Consider the following 17,689-nt stretch of genomic DNA (forward strand, 5'->3'; position numbering starts at 1 on the left):
TCCAGTTCACACAGTTTATTGACACATCTGTCCAGGACCCAGAGAGAGCAGGGAGCCTGCTCCAGTCTCTGCAGATACCCTGGTATCTCCTACACACAGGGAAGCCTCTGAACGTTGAGGGAAGTGACAGCCAGGAAGGGGGACTGAGATGGAGACCTTGAGAGACAAAGAGGAATGTTGGGAACTCAAAAAGGGTGTGCTGAGCTCTATAATGGAGCGTGGGAGTGGAATTGGGAGTGTGAGAACCCAACAGGATATCATGCTGGTTGACCAGATGGTGAAATGAGACCGGTGAAAAATGGTCACTGTTTTCAAATAACTGTTTGGATTGTGCTTTATTTGGCAAAGTGGGGGGAGGGGGGTGGGGAGGGGATGGCTTGTCCAGGCATCAGAGTTACTGTAGGACATTTCAGGGGGTTCCCAGTCAAGAATCTGAATGAGTAGGGTTAGCCAATGGACTATACTGTCTCAAAGAAATGGCGGAGGAAATGCTAGGGAGAGGGTATCTGGCAGGGAGGGCACTGCAGCACAATGGGAATCTAAACAGTAGGAGAGAATGAGGAAAGGGATTTGGAGCCTACAATTTGGGGAGGTAAAGAAAGAAGAGCTGATAAGGGAGAGTCTGCCACATTGGGACAATGGGGGAAGTAGAGCAGCTGTCTTGGGAGGGTGGAAGAAAACTGAGCTACCCCCATGGCTGGGCTCCTGAACTTCTCCCACCTGGGAGATGGTGCGTGTGTGTGTGTGTGTGTGTGTGTGTATGCCTGCACATGTGTGTAGGCAAAATCTGCTTTATGGACTGTTAGGTAACTCTCCCTGGGGTAGGAAAATTTCAGGGTCAGCTAGCTGGGGCCCCAGGGGTTTCACTTGGGTTAGGATGTCCCGGATGGAGTGGCAGGGGATCGTTCCAGAGCTGCCAAAGCCACAGGGCTTGGCACCAGCTGAGGGGTCATGTTGGGAGGAGCCAGCTCGACCCCTACTCAATGTTGAGGAGGAGACAGAAATGCAAGAGTGACCAGAAGAGCTGGACTTGCTGCCACAGGGTTGAAGGATGATTTTGCCATGGGATTGGGAGCTGGAGCTGCCACTGAAGGAGCCAGTGCCTGGTGAGGAGCTGGGCCTCTGGGAAACACCACCACAGGGCTGGAAAGATGAACCAGAACTGCTGGAAAGGCTAGAACTGCTGTGGACTCCAGAGCTAGAGAGGGAGCAGGGCTCCTTAGAGCCCTTGGAGCCAACGCCATAGGGCAGGACCCCACCAGAGCCCACCGGCTGGAACACAATGGCCGAGGAAGCTCCCGACTGGTAGATGTTGGAACTAGAAGAGCTATGGCTGGGGATGATGGGGTTGCTGGAGAAGTATTTGCCCTCAGAGATGGGGGCCCCGGCTGCAAAGGAGGGATCCCCTGGAGAGACTTTGATGGGGTGCTCTTTGATGAAGTGGCCCACCGGGTAGATTTTGCCCCTGATGTAGGTCATGCCTGGGACCAGATAACTGTCAGAGGAGCCACCCACCACCTCATAGCTGCCATATTTGCCTACAGAGGTGATGGGGGGGCAGGGCTTGCCTGGAAGGCCACCATTGCTACAGGGGACGCTTTGACCCACTCTGGGGCCACCAGAGCCATGCTGCTCCACCACCACCACTACAGGCATTTTACCCCCAGACACAGAATGGGAGCTGGAGATGTAGGAGCCAGAGTGCGAGACGATGGGTCCCCCACTGCAGGGAGAGTCAGGGATGTTGGAACTACAGGGGCTCAGCTTGGCGTTGACCTCCTGGCCACTGCTGCTGGACAACGAGGAGGTCTGGGAAACAGAAGAGCTCGAGCCTCCTCCAGACTGGGAGCTGAGGCTTCCTGACTGGGAGGAACTAGATGCACCCTGTAGACTAGAGCTAGGTCCAGAGGAGTAGCTTATCTGGGAATACCCCGTTCCTGGCTTAAATAACGATAATCCTGAAGAACGACCCTGGGTAGCAATGGATCCGCTGGAGCTACCACTGGAGCCATTGGAGCCGCCACTGGAGCCATTGGAGCCGCCACTGGAGCCACCACGGGAGCCACTGGAACTCGAAAGGAAACTGCTGGAACTGCTGGAGCCACTTTGGCTACTGAAGCTGCTGGAGCTCCCCTTCCCCAGGAGACAGGGGTCACTGGGGGAGGTGATACTCGTGTGGTCCCTGCAGGGGTCTGAGAAGGTCCCAATGCTCTTGGCCAAGGTCCCTGGGGAGGAAAGTAGTGGTTAGCAAGGGCCAGAGAGGCTGGACTTTCTTTCTCCCCTCCCAGACCCACTTCAGTCATCTGCTACTCTGATCTCTCCTGAGAGGAGCCCAGGGAGAGTTTGGGGTGGAAAAGGCAGGGAGACCCCAAAGAGATGGAGAGCAGGGGAGACTGAGACTCTGAGAGGTGGGGGAGACCGTGGGACCAGATGGAAGGAGGAGATGAAAGACAGAACCACAGAGGACTGAGAAGGGAGGGAAAATAGCCAAACAGACGCTGAGAAAAAGAGAAAGTGGGGGAGGGGCAGGGGGACGGCAGTAGAGGACAGGACACTTGAGGATTATGATTGGGTTGCCAGCTTCCCCTCGAGAGGCCAGGCTTGGGTACGGAATGGAAATTCTGCTTCCCGCCTCAGCACCGCCCATGCCAGGAAAGCTGGGTGGGGGCCAGGACATGGGGGCACGCACTGTTGCTTCAGAACCCGCTTGTACCAGCAGGACAGGACCCTGCACCCCGAGCCCAGCTCAGGGACGCGAGGATGCAGCCCTCCTCCGAGGCCCCTGACCTTTATCAGTTGTCTCCCCGCTGGCCAGCACCGCGTGCCTCCCTGCCCCCAGGCCCACATCTGACAGCTTCTGCCTCTACTTCTTTCCTTAACTAACCCTTTGCTCCTCACCCAGGCTCCCCTCCCCCCACCCTTCCTCTACTCCCCACCTTAACCACCTCCGGTCCCAAGTGGTGTGGACAGAGCCACGTACTTCAGGTCGTACATTTGGAGAGGCCAGATCTGCCCTACCTTCCTCACAGCGTTACGGTGAGCACTAGATGTGACCACGCATGCAGAAGGTGCTTTACAAAAGCAGAAAGCATCAGACATGATTTATTACTGCCATTCCTCCTTTGAACCCCCCACCAAAAACCAGGTCTCCACACTCTGTGAGCTCCCCATTCTCTCCTCAGAAAGAAATTCAATGCATCCACCCCGCAGCCCCGCCCCGTGCTCCTCCGATGCCACACGGCCACGGGGCTATGGGCAAGGTCACCGTGATCAACAGCACAGGCCCTGGAGTCGCCCAGCCTGGGCTTTGGATCCCGGCTTAACTGCTTCCTAATTTGTGAGCTTGAGCCAGTTTCCTAAGCTCGTCAAGCCTCAGGGTCTTCCTGTGCAGAGTGAGGGAACTTCTCTCACACCATCCTTCTAGCGGTCAAACGAGCTAATGCATTAGAGCGCTAGCGGAGTGCCTCGCACGCAGAAAGGGCCCTATGAATGGTAACAGTTATTACGACTATTAAATATCGACTCCATCTTCTAGCGCTCTAATAATAATAATGACAAAAACAGCCAACATGAGATAACTCTCTAGGAATTCGACAGCACTGTGGCACACATTACTTAGAGGCTCATAGAGAAACTAGAGCTAGGTGTTAACTTTAGCCTCATTTTTAGAGTTTCAGAAACGGAGCCTCAGTAAATTTAAGCAGTTTGCCTGAGGTGTCAAGGCAGTGAGGAGCGGCCCCCAGACTCAAGCATCAGATTCCAGAGCCCCTGCCCTTCCGCCCTCGCTGGGTCCTCTCCTGGACTCTCCCCACGCAGGGCTCCCCCCAGCCTTCTCTGACCTGGCATCTGCAGTCCTGCCCCCCTCCTCTCCCCACTCTCTCTGCGCCCAGGGCCCCCAGCCTCCTACCTTGCAGGAGGAGACTGGCCAGCAGCAATGCCAACATCCCCCGTCCTCCCGCAAGCCCTATCCGGGATGCTTGCACAGAGCCCATCTTGGACTGTGTGGCCTCCTGAGTGACAGCAGCTCGTGGACACCCGGGGCCTTTATGTCAGGGCTGGACATTTTCCGGGCAGGAGTCACTGTGGGGAGGGGAGGAGAGGTGGAGGTGGAGGTGCCGGGGTGGGGGGAAGTTGGTGTGGCCGGGAGGAGCTGAAGTACTGTTTGGGTATTGCCTACACAGCAGCAGGTGTGGCTGCAGTGTGGGGCCCCGTGGCCCTGGGAACACCTGGCTGGCCTGCCCCGGCTCCTCGTTGCCTAACCTGGAACCAGGTGCTCTGCCCCGAAGGCCGCCCACTGCCGGGCGGCCACCCTCACCACGGGGCCCAGTCCCCTGGCTCCTTCACTCTCCTGCCTTCCCCAGCGTTGGCCTCTCTGACTGCTTGTCCTCCCTCCACGCACAGATGTGGGCATTTCAACTTTCCCTTCAGTACCGGCTACCTGCTGTGGCCCGCACCCCCGCCTCACGGTTAACCCCGCCTGGGAGCCCTCCACAGCCTCTGGATCCACGCTCCCCTTTCCCTGAGACCCTTCACTCAGCTTCCACTCTCTTCCTCCAGGTATAAGGATCTACACCCCACGCCCTGCTGTCACTGTCCAAGTACCATGCTTGCCGCACAGCTATTACGTGTGTCATCAGTGAGCGGACCTTTGGAGTCTGCACTCCAAAGCCAGTTCCCTGACCTCTCCCTTCCGGGGGGCTCCAGGGACGGCCCGCAGGTGCTGGACGCCAAGGCCTCAGCCCGGAGACAGGCCTGGGCTGAGGACCCCTGTCATAGCTGGGCCTTGGTTACTCACAGGCCACTCACAGCCCCTCCCCGAGGGGTGGCCCTGGCTCCAGTGTGTGAGCAAGAGGCTAATAAGACTAATTGGGAAGGTGGTGGCCCTGCCGCCCATTAATTGACTGCCCAGCCTGGATGAGCAACAGGAAGCAGCCAGCTTGGTCTGGGTAGGATGCACGGTAGGACCAAGGAGGGTCAGCAGAATCCTGGGTCCCTGAAGGATGAAGGGCAGGACTGGAGGACCAGAGCCCTGAGACCTGCTAAGAGGGGTGGTTCCTCCTCCATTGCATTCCCCTCCCTCCGCTTGGAACCTGACCCCACCCCAGCCAATTAATTGCTCACTGGTATTGCCAAGAGTATCAGTATTGGAAGGCGGGACCTGGGAGTTGGGTCAGGTTCTCTGCCTCTTCCCCAAGCCCACCCAGCCCTCTCCCTGCTCCCCTGGCCTGGACTCTCATTCCCGCACTGCCCCGGTCTCCTCACAGAGGCAGCCCTACCGCCGGAGCCCTCGGCTCGTTTCTCCCTTTCTCTGTCTCCTGCCCTGCTTCTGACCCAGCCCAGCACTGTCCATAGAACTTCCTGCCATGATGGAAATGTTCTCTCTCTGTGCTGCCCCATACAGTAGCCACGAGCCACATGTGGCCACTGAACATTTGAAATGGGGCTAGTATGACCAACTGGAGGAACTGAATTCTTAATTTTACTTAATTTTAATTCATTTAAATGTAAATAGCCACTTGTGGCTAGTGGCTACCAGCGAATCTAGCCCTTGACTGTCCCCTAGCACCCAAAATGGGAGTGGAAGAGAGAGGGACCATGGGGGCAGTGAGAGAGCAGCCCCTGAAGAGGGTTGATGCAGTAGGGAGGAAAAAAAGAAAACACTCGTTTTATTTTATTTTTAAATATTTATTTTTTTATTTGACCGCACCGGGTTTTAGTTGCCGCACGTGGGATCTTCATTGCCGCGTGCGGGATCTTTTAGTTGCGGCATGCAGGCTCTCAGTTGTAGCACGTGGGATCCAGTTCCCTGACCAGGGATGGAACCCGGGCCCCCTGCACTGGGAGCGCAGAGTCTTAACTACTGGACCACCAGGGAAGTCCCCTCACTGGTTTTTAGAATCAGGATGACCTGGGTTCAAGTCCCAGCTAACCTCCCAGCTTTGGGCAACTCACCCAACCTTCCTGAACTTCAATGTTCTCATCTGTAAAATGGGAGTATTTTTTTTTAAATACACTTATTTGTTTATTTGTTTTCACTTTTTTGGCTGTATTGGGTCTTCATTGCGGTGCGCGGGCTTCTCATTGCGGTGGCTTCTCTCGTTGTGGAACACGGGCTGTAGGCGCGAGGGCCTCAGTAGTTGTGGCGCATGGGCTCAGTTGCTCCGTGGCATGTGGGATCTTCCCAACCCAGGGCTTGAACTCGTGTCCCTGCATTGGCAGGCGGATTCTTAACCACTGCACCACTAAGGAAGCCCCCGGGAGTATTTTAAATGATGTCTACCTTGCAGGGTTTCTGTGAGGATCGAATAGGAAATTATCAGAAAGATTAGATGGGACAAGGGTGTGGCCCTCTTGGCACAGGCTCTTGGCAGGTGGAGTCTGCATGTCCTGTCTGTGTCGTCCACTGGGGGATGGCAACTAAGATGGGCTCACGCACAGCCTCAGGCCCTCTCTCCGGAGACTCCAGCCCAGCTGACCTGGAGGAGTCTCCTCTCCACTCCCCTCCGCCCCCTACAGAGCAGCAGACACACATGCACACAAGGATGCAATTTAAAATGATGATGTTCCTTCCGAAAGTCAACTCCTCCCTAGAGTCTCAGGCCTGGCTGGCTCCATCTCCAGCGGGGAGGGAGGGAGGGGGCCCTGGGAGCCGGAGGGGAGTGGCCGAGAGAAGAGGAGCCTTGAGGTGGACAGAAAAGGAGGAATGGCTTGCGCTCTGTGGGGAATTCTTCTCCAGCATAAACAGAGGTGGCAACATTTGTCCTGTTTTCTCCTTCCACTCCTCCCAGCCTGGGCTGGGACGGCCGGGGCTGAAGGAGGCACAGTGTCTCTGGGCCTCTCACCAAATCTCCAGCCACACACACCACGCAATGGTGCGGCCACGTTCCTCCTCCTGACCGCTGCCCTCCTGCCCACCCCTTCCACCCCGTCCTCACCCACGTCCGCCCCATTCCTCCACTGCCTGCCCACACGTGGGCCCTCTGAGCCCCTCTCCTCCGCTCTCCCTGTTTCTTCCTGAAATCTGCCCTGATGTGTCTTACTCTGCTGTGTCCCTGGGTCTCACCCTCTCTCAGCTCAGGCCGTGAAAATCTGAAGCTAATGGGGGCCCGGGGAGCAGGAAAGGGCATTGGCTGAGAGACCGCCCAGACCAGGGCGCCTGGGGATGCTCACCAGTTAGACGAGGCCCACGGTGGCACAGGTGGGTCTGCTGTGTTCTCCAGCCCCGGGGCTACCCTTCACCCCGCCAGCGAGTGCCCTGCCCAGTGGGAGGACTGAGTGAGAGAACGTGGGAGGCCCAGTAAACCTCACCAGACAAGGCCAAGCTTAAAGCATGTGCCTCCCATACCTGTCCCTGCCCCATATCTGAAGAAGGCGGGCTGCATCCCCTCCAAGCCACCCTGGGCTGCTCTGTGCTGTCGCGTTCTGCACGGGGCACAGGTTCAAGGTGCACGGTCCTAAACTGCAACAAGAAGGAAGATGAGGGCTTTCCTGGTGGCGCAGTGGTTGAGAGTCCGCCTACCGATGCAGGGGACACGGGTTCGTGCCCCGGTCCAGGAAGATCCCACATGCCGCGGAGCGGCTGGGCCCGTGAGCCACAACTGCTGAGCCTGGGCGTCTGCAGCCCGTGCTCCGCAACAAGAGAGGCCGTGACAGTGAGAGGTCCGTGCACCGCGATGAAGAGTGGCCCCCGCTAGCCACAGCTAGAGAAAGCCCTCGCACAGAAACGAAGACGCAACACAGCCAAAAAGAAAAAAAAAAAAAGAGTGCTTGGTCTAGCCGGGCAGTGGCAGCAGGCACGTGAACTGGCCTCTGACACAGAGCCACCCACCTGTGCTCTCTCGTGGGCCTGTCTGTCCTGCCTTCATTCCTCGTGTGTGACTGTTCCCTTGAGCCACTCTTCTCTCCCCGGATGAGCTCTTTCCTCTGAGGGATACAGCACACTTCCATTAACAAATGGCAGAGCTCACGTGGCCACGAAGAGGAAGTACGGGGATTCCCCCCTGGACAAAGCATTCATCTGATGCTGGGGTGGGGTAGGCAGTGCTGTGTAAAAAAATCACCTAAGTGACTCTTTCAGGGACTCTCACCCCAGCATAACGTGTGACCCCTGGCTAAGAATTGCTGCTCTGGGGGGGCAGTCTCCACCCCATCAAAATACATCTACTCCCTCAAAATATATTCCACGGTGTGGTCCATACTCAGCTACACCCTTCCTGCTTCTCCCCCTCAGCTCCCTGGTCCATCACTCTCTCCTCTAGGACTGACCTCCTGGAACTTGACCTGGTGAGCATCTACTTTTGCTCTTCCCGGCCCTGTTCTCACCCTCTTAGCAACCCCGCTTGCATCCTCCAAGGGACCCGGGTACCACAGCAGGGACATGGGAGTGAAGATCGGGGTCAGAGCAAGGAGCATCCTCAGCCAGTGAATCCCGTAGAGGAAACACTTGGCAGGCAGGGGCTCTGCCCACCAGGCTATGTGTCCCCCCAGCCCTCGTTCTTTTCCCTTCCTCCCCCTGCCCTCCTGCAAGCAGCAGGGAGTCAGCTGAGCGACGGTCATGCTCCTAGAGTCCGAGACTTCATAGCTCTGCTTAAGCCACATCTGATTTGGCCACCAGCCCTCCTGTCTTGTGAGGAGGTGAATATAGAGGCTGTGATTAGCTCTCAGAGTAACAATAATGTTTTTCCTCTTCTCTGCGCTGTGGAGCGAGTGTTAGGGAAACCAGCGCTCCTTGTCTGCTCACTACACTCAGCTATTAAATAGTCGCTCTTTCCACTGTTGCTGTTCATGCATTTTATTGTTTTCGGTCACCCAGAATTAGAGACCCAGCTCCTTCCTGATCCGGCAGGAAAGGGTGAAGACGGGGACCGAGGCAGAGTCTGAATGTGCTTTCAGGAGAGGCTGGAAGGACTTGTCCCAGGAGGGACTTCTAGGCAGGCTGTGGCCCTCACTGTTTCCGGGGGTGGGATCTGCAGGGGCCCATCCTCTCTCCTTCTCCCGGACTGTCCGAAGCCCTCTGGCTGAGAGCTCCTCGTGGGCAGGGAGCTTCTCTCACCCCACAGTGTGCCCCTGGTGCCTGATGCATCACCCACACACACAGGTAACACACCAGTAAACACAGAATCCTATTGGAGAGGCGGGCGTCCCACGTCCAGCTCTGTTCTCTGGGGCCCCAGGACTAGAACCGGAGAAGGACAGACTCCTCCTCGACAGCGTGTAGCAATCAGCTCGTCATAAACATCAGCACGTGCGGGATTTATCTTGATTCTCTCAATGCTCCTGCGAGACAGAAATTATTATTTATCCTTTGGAGCTGCAGACACAAGTTCCGGGCGTTAAGATGATGCCCACTACCAGTAGCTGGGGACTTTACCTGGTATCCTGATGCTGTAGGCTACACATAGCTAGCTTTTCCTCTTCTCCCTGGATCGTGGCATGACCTGGCTCAGTCTCTCATTTCTTTCAGTCCTTGTGACCTGCCATCTTCTCAGAAGCCCTCTCTGACTTTCCTATTTAAAATTGTAGCCCTCCAGCCCCACACTCATGGACCGTATCATTCGCTATGTCCTTTCTCTTGCCTTCTTTTTCTTCATAGCTCTTATCAGGACATGATAGCCTATGACATACAACCTGTATGCATCTGCTTGTTGCTCACTTCCCCCACTAGAAGGTAAGCCTCGGGAGGGTGGGGCCCTCCTTTCTGACTCACCGCTGTTTCCACAGCTTCAGTGCCGCGTGGCTCATGGAGGGGACTCAGTTAATAATGAGAGAAAGAATAGATAATGAATGGACCGCTTGGGCAAGCAGCCTGGCCTGAATTTTCCTGAGGGCCCCAGCGCCTGCCTCATTTCACCTCATGTGCCTGACTCACCTTAGAGGAGTCACCTTGGCGACTAAGAGGGCATTAGTGGGACCTGATGGAGGCCGGACGAGTGATGATGTTAGCGGCACACCAAGGAGGACTCTGGAGGGAAACGCCTTGGAGGAGTCTCTATGCTGCCCTCCGGTGGTATGTCGTGGAACACCACAGACGAAGAACTGAGGCTGTCAACCTTGCGTGGCAATTTAGAGATGATTAAGGAAATCCCCTAAATTCACATCCCAGGGCCACGCAGAGATCAGGTGGCAGAGTAGGAACAACGAATTGGGTCACAATCCGATGCCTTCACCACTACACCATCCTGTCTGTCCCCATCACAGTTGAGATTATGCTGCAAAAGAGAAGGGTATCAGCTGGAAAAACCTTCGGAGAGAGGTTTGGTTTAATTCGACAAGTTATTTGAGCCAGTGCTAGACACCTGGTGGGCAGTTAATTAAAGATTAGAGGGAGAAAATGTACAGTAAGAGAGCTTAAGTTTATACCAAAGCAAGTCTTTGGTCAGATGAGTTTGAAACATGAAATTGGCAGAGGAGTTAGCACGGGTGTGCCCCTCCCTAATTTAACTTTTATCACATTTTATTGTCATGATTTATTAATACATATTTGTTTCCTCTCTAGACACAGAGCTCCTCGAGGGCAGGGAGGACTGAAACTTCTCCCTGAGACTGTCACCATCACCTAGCACCCCACACAGTAGATGCTCAGTCGTTTGGAGTTTCCCTGCCTAGAGATCTTCAAAGGAGAGCAGATAACCAACTCTTCTGTCTAGTCCAAAGACATTATTCGTCTGCCCAAAGGCTGAGGGCTGTGCCCAATGCTTTCTCAAGGTAACTCAGCTTCTATAATTAGATTATACCAAGATACCAGTTCAAGGTTCTTTTCTCTTATTGGCTAAGCATTTATTGACTACCGGCCATGTCCAAGGTACTGAGCCATTGTTCTCTAAATCTATTAGAGATCCTATTCTATTATTTAATTGTATGACTCCATGTTGACATAAAATGCAATAGTGTCCCCACCGCAGTCACTCGTAGGTGAGGTCAGTCAAGGCAGATGGGGAAGAATCAGCATTGTCTAATCTAAGTGGATAAGCTGGCACAGTGGGTTCCCCTGTGTTAATATTCCATACCATCCAGTCCCACTCAACCTCCTCCCAGCTAATAAACACAGCATTTTTAGGTACCAATATCTGCTGCCTATTAATTGGTATTAAAATCTCCAACTACTTTTTTTTTTTTTTGCGGTACGCGGGCCTCTCACTGTTGTGGCCTCTCCCATTGCGGAGCACAGGCTCCGGACGCGCAGGCTCAGCGGCCATGGCTCATGGGTCCAGCCGCTCCGCAGCATGTGGGATCTTCCTGGACCGGGGCACGAACCCGTGTCCCCTGCATCGGCAGGCGGACTCTCAACCACTGCGCCACCAGGGAAGCCCTCCAATTACTTCTTGCTTTCCCTTCCCTCTCCCACTCATCTACCTGTTGTGTCAAACTTGGAAGAGTTGGTTTGGAACTTACATCCAGTTTTGACTTTGGCACTTGTGTTGTCTTGGAAGGTGAGTTACCTCTGTCAACAGTAGTTTCCTCATCTGTAAAATGAGGTTAATAATTTGCTTTATTGAACACCTTGTGGGCCAAGTACTAGGAGAGAAGTAAGGCATACAAAGACAGACCAGGCACAATCCCTGCCCTCAAGAAGCTCATACTTTACAAAGGGAGAAAGACATGGAAACCGATATAATGTGGAAATGATGCAAAGAGCCTGAGATCCTTTCCTGGGTTACATCAGGGACTCAGTTCTTTCCCTCACTTTCTCTCTCCTTTAAGAATGTTTTTCTCTTTCCATTCCCAACAAACTCCATTGCACTGGCTTGAGAATTTGCTGAGGGAGGGCCAGTTTGAGGAATCCAGACTTCCTTCTTCCCTTCTATCCCATACCTCCCTGCCACAGTACACCAGACAGGTTATATGTGCCTCCCCACAAAGAACACAGTTCTATCCAAGGAGAAAAACTTTCAGATATGAGCTCCTGAGCCAGGCACCAAGACCTTCTCTAATTCCCCCCAACCTACTTGTTCCACAACATTTCTTTCTTCTCCAGGCTATAAACTCTTCACTCTGGGAGTTCCCTGATGGCCTAGTGGTTAGGATTCCGTGTTTTCACTGCCACAGCCTGGGTTCAATCCCTGGTTGAGGAACTGAGATCCCACAAGCATCATGATGAGGCCCCAAATATACATATTTATATACTTATACATTTATATATATTTATGTAGATATATAGATATCTCCTTCACTCTAAACATTTTTATCTACTCTCTGTTGCCCAAACTCACCATTCATTAATGAATTCAGCCATTCATAAAACATGTATGTGATGGTTAATTTTATGTGTCAGTTTGACTGGGCTAAAGAATGCCCAGAGACCTGGTGAAACCTTACATTCAGGTGTGCCTGTGAGGGTGCTTCTGGAAGAGATTAGCATTTGAATCGGTAGACAGTGTTAAGAAGATCGCCCTCACCAATGTGGGTGGGCACCATCCAATCTGTGAGGGCTGAACAGAACAAAAAGGTGGAGGAAGGGCAAATCTGCTCTCTGTTTGAGCTGGGACACCCAGCTTCTCCTGCCCTTGGACATCGGCTCTCCTGCCTCTTGGTCTTTGGACCCAGACTGGGACTTACCTCATCAACCCTCTGATTCTTGGGCCTTTGCACTCATACTGGGACTTAAAACCATCAGCTCCCGTGGTTCTCAGGCCTTCGGACTGGGATTAAATTGCTCCACTGGTTTTCCTGATTCTCCAGTTTGCAGACGGCAGATCGTGGACATTCTCAGCCAATTCGTGTAATAAATCTCCATGTATAGTCTATTGGTTTTGTTTCTGTGGAGAACCCCAATACAACATATTCAGTGTCCATGAAGGCCCAGGCACTGTATTCCGTGTCAGATTTACACAGATGAATAAAGAGATGGGATAATGTAATTAAAATCAGGACAGGCCTCAGTTCAGATCCCAGTTTTGCCATTTTTCTCCATATGACCTTGCATGAGTCACTGTACCTCTCCAGGCCTTTGTTTCTCTCCTCTGAGAAATGGTGATAACAATAGGGTTATTGTGCAAATTAAGTGAGAGCTTAATCTCTATGCCTTGGGCAAGAGTACCCCTATTGCACATGCGCAGTAAAAAGCAGCTGCAAGGGTTTATAGCAAACCGTTCGTTGTGTCTTAGGCTGGATGTTCCAGAAGCAGATCCTGAGACAAAAATTCAAGTAAAAGGGATTTATTAAAAAGTTATAAGGGTGGGGAGGAGGGAAAGGGAGCGGGGAAGTGGGACCAGGAAGGGCTCCCCTGGCCTAATTTTAAGCTTCCTGAGAATGGGAACTGTATATTTTTATTCGTTATATTCCCCCGTGGCACCTGACATTGCAGGACATATTGAGGGTATGAGATAATGATTGAATGAATGAGTGAATCTAGTCCACTTTGAGGCCTATTAAATTACAGGCTCACACCTACAATTCGCACCTGTTCTAAGATTATTTCCAAACTCTAAACTTAGGGGGCTTTTTGTTTTATTTCGTTGTTTTTTTTTTTCAAACCGGTCACATATAGGTTTTGATGGGAGTTAACCATGTAAGCAAACTGGGTCCTAAAGCGGTGGATTTTAAGGTCAGGGAACCGTCATTTCTTTTAGGCCCTCTTCAACCCCACCCGGGCCAGCCACTTGATTGACATCGGGCCATTGGGATCTCTGGGCTCCTGCCCTTCCAACTTTCCTGCTCAAATACACCCTTAAAGAATTTGGGGAAACTATGTACCCCTTACACATTTTAAAGTCAACAACTAACATTTTTAATCTTCAGTTTAAATACTGCAAAGGGTACACTTTCTGGGAAATTGTAAATACTTATATATTTAGAAAGTCACATCACTCTTTTAAATGTAGCGGATGGAATATAACACCATAGCCCTTTCATGTTCATTAACACCCTTTTAATAAGTGAACAAGTCCATTAGCCAGTCAGCAAATTTACCTCATTTATTTTTCTTTTTGGTTCCTTTTTCCATTTCATTTTCCCTATAGTTTGGTCCTAATGAAATATTGTTTGCATTGTATCACCTTTTTTTGTATTTTAGTGTCTTTTTGGAAAGTCTTTTATTGTATATCTCTATAATGAAAATATGTACATATCAATAAATTGGAATTTATTTCCTGTGACCATAAGACTATTTTAAAAACCATTATTCTGCCCTGGGTTTATAATTACAATTATTAAAAGATGCAATTGATCAAAACTACAAATATTGACAATGATTAAACAGAAAAGTAAACTTCTACTAAAAATTCATCTCTTCATGAGATGGAAAGGGCTGATTTTTATTTTCCATTGACTTCATTTGGTAGCTCCAGGAAGAGCACCCAGGTTCAGTTCAGGGTGGGCGAGAGAGCTCGGCCTTCCTCTGTCTAGTGAGAGAAGGGTCACTTGTTAATGGAGGCATGTGGAAAAGGAGAACACAGTTCTCAGGCAGATTCATTTTAGGAAGGGACACATATGCTTCTGGAAATTGATCCCCTTACAACTTAGTCCTGCCCACGTCCCCCTGGGAGAGTTTTCATGTTCAGCCAGAGGTATGCAAACCATAAGCTATTAAAGAGAGACTTAACTTGGTTTCTCATTCTCCAAAATAGGGATCCCAGATGGGAGAAATGTGGGTCTGAATGTCCTTGTAACTCTGAGAGTTGCATTTCCAACCCTCCACTGGCTGAGTTCCACATCCCTATGCATATGGGCAAGACAGGAACTCAGATGACTTCCAGATCTCTGTAGGTCCATGGCTGTTATGAGGGCATCTGAATGTTCAAAGTCCTGCTCATTGGCAAAGACGCAGCCTAGAGTCAAAATTAGAAAACATGGTTTTTTGTTTTTCCATTTCATGGAAGCACCGTGGTCTCCTGGTAGTTCCCAGCTGGCGGCCACCACATGGCAGCAGGGAACACAGTGCTGCCAGCCCTGCCCGGAGAGTCCCCGGGGTGGGGAAGAGGTGGTGGGAGGGGAGAGGACTGGAGGTGAGGTAGGGGTGTTCACTTTGGCTGTCAGAGGAAAAAGAAGGGGGAGGTGGGGGCTAAATACCGATCTCAAGAGGGGACAGAAAATATTGAAAACAACACCTTCCGGGTTCAGAATAAAACAGAAGGAATGAGGAAAGGAGTTAAGGAGTTAGGCTAAATTGGGGAGAATTCAAGGGAAATCAGAAGGGTAGAGATGGGCTTGAGGGCAGAGGCCCAGGATGCCTCTGGGGGATCCATTGTCTGTACTCCTCCTGGGGTGGGTCAAGATCTGGCTCCTCCTGAGATCCGTGGCCCACCTTAGAGGCAGGTGGGCCAGGGGTTTTCTGGAGGCTGGGGTCCTGCTGGCCAGGGGTCATCAGGCCGGGGAGGTTGAGGGGGATCAGTTCTAGGGGGTACAGGAGGCCAGACTCCAGATTCAGGCAGGTCTCTCCAGGGACGACTGGGGCCTGGAGGTGGAAGGTCCTCAAAGAGAGGGGGTACCCCTGGCCAGGGGTCACCAGGGATTGGGGGGCCCTGAGGCAATGTTGGGGGGCCCTCCTCCTCTGAGGGCTCTGTGGATGAGGGAGATGGATGGTCTCCGCTGCCTGAGGTGCCTGTAGAGGAGGAAGGAGAAAGATAAGAGGCTGTGAGGATCCCCCCTCTCCCCGTAGCTACAGACCCAGGGAGCATCACCTCTCTGCGATGGACCACAGCCTGAGCTGATCCCACAAACAAAACTCAAAAGTAACTCTCACACATTCACAAAATACCAAAGTGATCTTAAAATGACATGAAACGCCGTCCTGAACTACTGACTGGACCAACTTTAAACTGACAGGATCCCCTGCTCCCCCCACATAAGCTCCATCCAACCCTGGTTGGGACACCCCACTGGCAGGGCCACTATATGTGTCTGCAGTCCCAAAGCTGTCTACACCCTGGCACCGCGTGGCACCCAGACCCCACCTCTACGATGACCTCCACCCCCTTAACACGGACCTCAGCTCTGATGAATACTCACCCCACACCTGAATGCTGATCTAAATCGCCACATGGAGCTACACCCAAATCAGCAAAACATTTATTCTGCGCTAAAATGCACCTTCCCGCATCACCTCCATCCCCTTAACTCTTCCCCTTATGTGAATTCCCAGGATCTCCCTATCCCTATGCATCCATCTCACCCTTGCCTCATCTTTACCGTCCCCCATCACCCCAACTCACACTCCAGGCCTCTATTCCCAGCTCACCTCCAGCAAAACAGGCAAAGGACCAGGATCCCCAGGAGCTTCCAGTTGAGCATCTTGCCTGTCTCCTGGCCCCCAAAGTCAGGGGTCGGCTGAGTCTGGGTGCTTGGGAACCCCAAGAGGCTTTATAGGGGAGGAGGGGGACGAGGAGGCCAATCTCTGGGGAGGGACTGGCCCAGTCACACAAGGAATCACATCCGAACCTAACTGGTCAAACCCATTTGGAAGGCCGTGGCTAATTTGTAACCTCTGATGGTGGTGTCCCTCACTTTAGTCCCCCAGCTCAGGACCCAGCCACCCAGGCTTTATCGATGACCCAGACCTTGGTCACCCCACCATTGTTTTCATGTCCTCCTTCATACACACCCTGCAGCAACCCCTAATAACAGGGACTTCTACCTCTAGTCCCTCAAGGTCTTTGGAAGCCAAGGAATGGGAGCAAACCACGCGTGGGGAAGCAGTGTAATTACAGGGGCTGGGAGGCAGGATGCCGGGCAGGGGGTGGGCAATTGGGGGGAGGACAGGGGGTGTTCCCTTGAACAGCTGGGACACAGCTAGAACGGTCTCAGCTAGTACACCAAGCCTCCCCCACCCATCCCAGTGTGAACCCTCTCCTTGGGGCTCAGCCCTTCCTGGAACTTCCACTTCCCAGCATATGCCTTCTCCAGGCGTGAAGGGGGCCTCCCAAGCAGTGACATCTGAGAATTTCATCCAGGAGCCACCTGGGGTGACTGCAGGTGAAGGAGACAGTACGAGGACATCCTGATTCCTTCTCCCCACCCCAGGGCTGGTTCCATCAGTCACACCCAGAGGCTCGGGAAGAAGTTGCCTCAGCTCCCCCTGGCATCTCAGCCTCTTTCTCCTCCCTCTGGAATCCTCCTCACTGCCCCTTGAGCCCCTCTCCGTGTCCTTGGTGTGAACTCTGTGCCCACCCCTTCTCTCCCCTCCTCCTTCAGTTGTCAGTCTGTCTGGTCTGAGTCGTTCAGAGATCCCCCTAGAACTTTTCCTCAGCAAGGACTCCTCTGCCTGGACGTCTCACGAGCCTCTCAGAAGTAACGTGTCCAAACTCACTTCCTCCCCGGGTTGTCCCCCACCGGGTCTGCTCCCCCGCAGTAAGGGACACCACTGTGTCTTGGTGGCTCACTTTTGAGGACTTCATTCCTCTCTCTCCTCATCCCGCGGCCACACCCCAAACCCATCCTCCACAGCCAGCCAACAGATCTCTTAAAAATGTAAGTCAAGGGCTTCCCTGGTGGCGCAGCGGTTGAGAGTCCGCCTGCCAATGCGGGGCACACGGGTTCGTGCCCCGGTCCGGGAAGATCCCACATGCCGCGGAGCGGCTGGGCCCGTGAGCCATGGCCGCTGAGCCTGCGCGTCCGGAGCCTGTGCTCCGCAGTGGGAGGGGCCACAACAGTGAGAACTCTAAGGACTTTAGAGAGTAAAATCCAAGCTCCACCAGGCCTGGCCTCTCCCTGCAGCATGCTCCCTCGGGTTCCCTCCAGCCTCCACGTCTGCCCA

The 17,689-nt window shown here is 53.0% G+C and overlaps 3 protein-coding genes and 1 long non-coding RNA gene across 11 annotated transcripts in view; 1 reads left to right on the top strand and 3 right to left on the bottom strand.

Annotated features, from left to right (window-relative positions):
• On the bottom strand, nucleotides 1-4,089 carry CDSN (corneodesmosin). The gene is made up of 2 exons (XM_022566077.3): nucleotides 3,908-4,089; nucleotides 1-2,225 (listed from the first exon to the last, which is right to left on the bottom strand). The coding sequence occupies exons 1-2, from the start codon at nucleotides 3,990-3,992 to the stop codon at nucleotides 793-795; spliced, it is 1,518 nt and encodes a 505-aa protein (XP_022421785.1). The 5' UTR covers nucleotides 3,993-4,089; the 3' UTR covers nucleotides 1-792.
• LOC149748180 (uncharacterized) lies at nucleotides 4,016-14,257 on the top strand. 2 transcript variants are annotated; one of them, XR_016394576.1, is made up of 3 exons: nucleotides 4,016-9,667; nucleotides 10,496-11,429; nucleotides 13,959-14,257. It is a non-coding gene; the product is annotated as an uncharacterized LOC149748180 (long non-coding RNA). The 2 variants fall into 2 exon arrangements; XR_016394577.1 differs by having other exon boundaries at nucleotides 10,496-10,704; nucleotides 11,168-14,257.
• CCHCR1 (coiled-coil alpha-helical rod protein 1) overlaps nucleotides 13,888-17,689 on the bottom strand; it is an 18,255-nt gene continuing 14,453 nt past the window's right edge. For all 7 annotated transcript variants that reach the window (XM_089918536.1, XM_089918532.1, XM_089918534.1 and 4 more), the window contains one exon: nucleotides 13,888-14,765. In XM_089918536.1, the coding sequence (XP_089774662.1) occupies nucleotides 14,536-14,765 (230 nt within the window). In that variant the 3' untranslated portion in view covers nucleotides 13,888-14,535. The remainder of the gene's footprint in view (nucleotides 14,766-17,689) is intronic.
• PSORS1C2 (psoriasis susceptibility 1 candidate 2) lies at nucleotides 14,772-16,432 on the bottom strand. Its single transcript, XM_089918550.1, is given in 3 exon segments — nucleotides 14,772-15,256; nucleotides 15,258-15,541; nucleotides 16,179-16,432. Coding segments are annotated over 3 exon segments (465 nt in total). The 5' UTR covers nucleotides 16,228-16,432; the 3' UTR covers nucleotides 14,772-15,124.

The sequence above is a fragment of the Delphinapterus leucas genome, chromosome 10 (genome assembly GCF_059928025.1).
Source record: "Delphinapterus leucas isolate spDelLeu-1000000601 "Yukka" chromosome 10, BTC_Dleu_Yukka2, whole genome shotgun sequence".
In the NCBI taxonomy this organism is placed as follows: domain Eukaryota; kingdom Metazoa; phylum Chordata; class Mammalia; order Artiodactyla; family Monodontidae; genus Delphinapterus; species Delphinapterus leucas.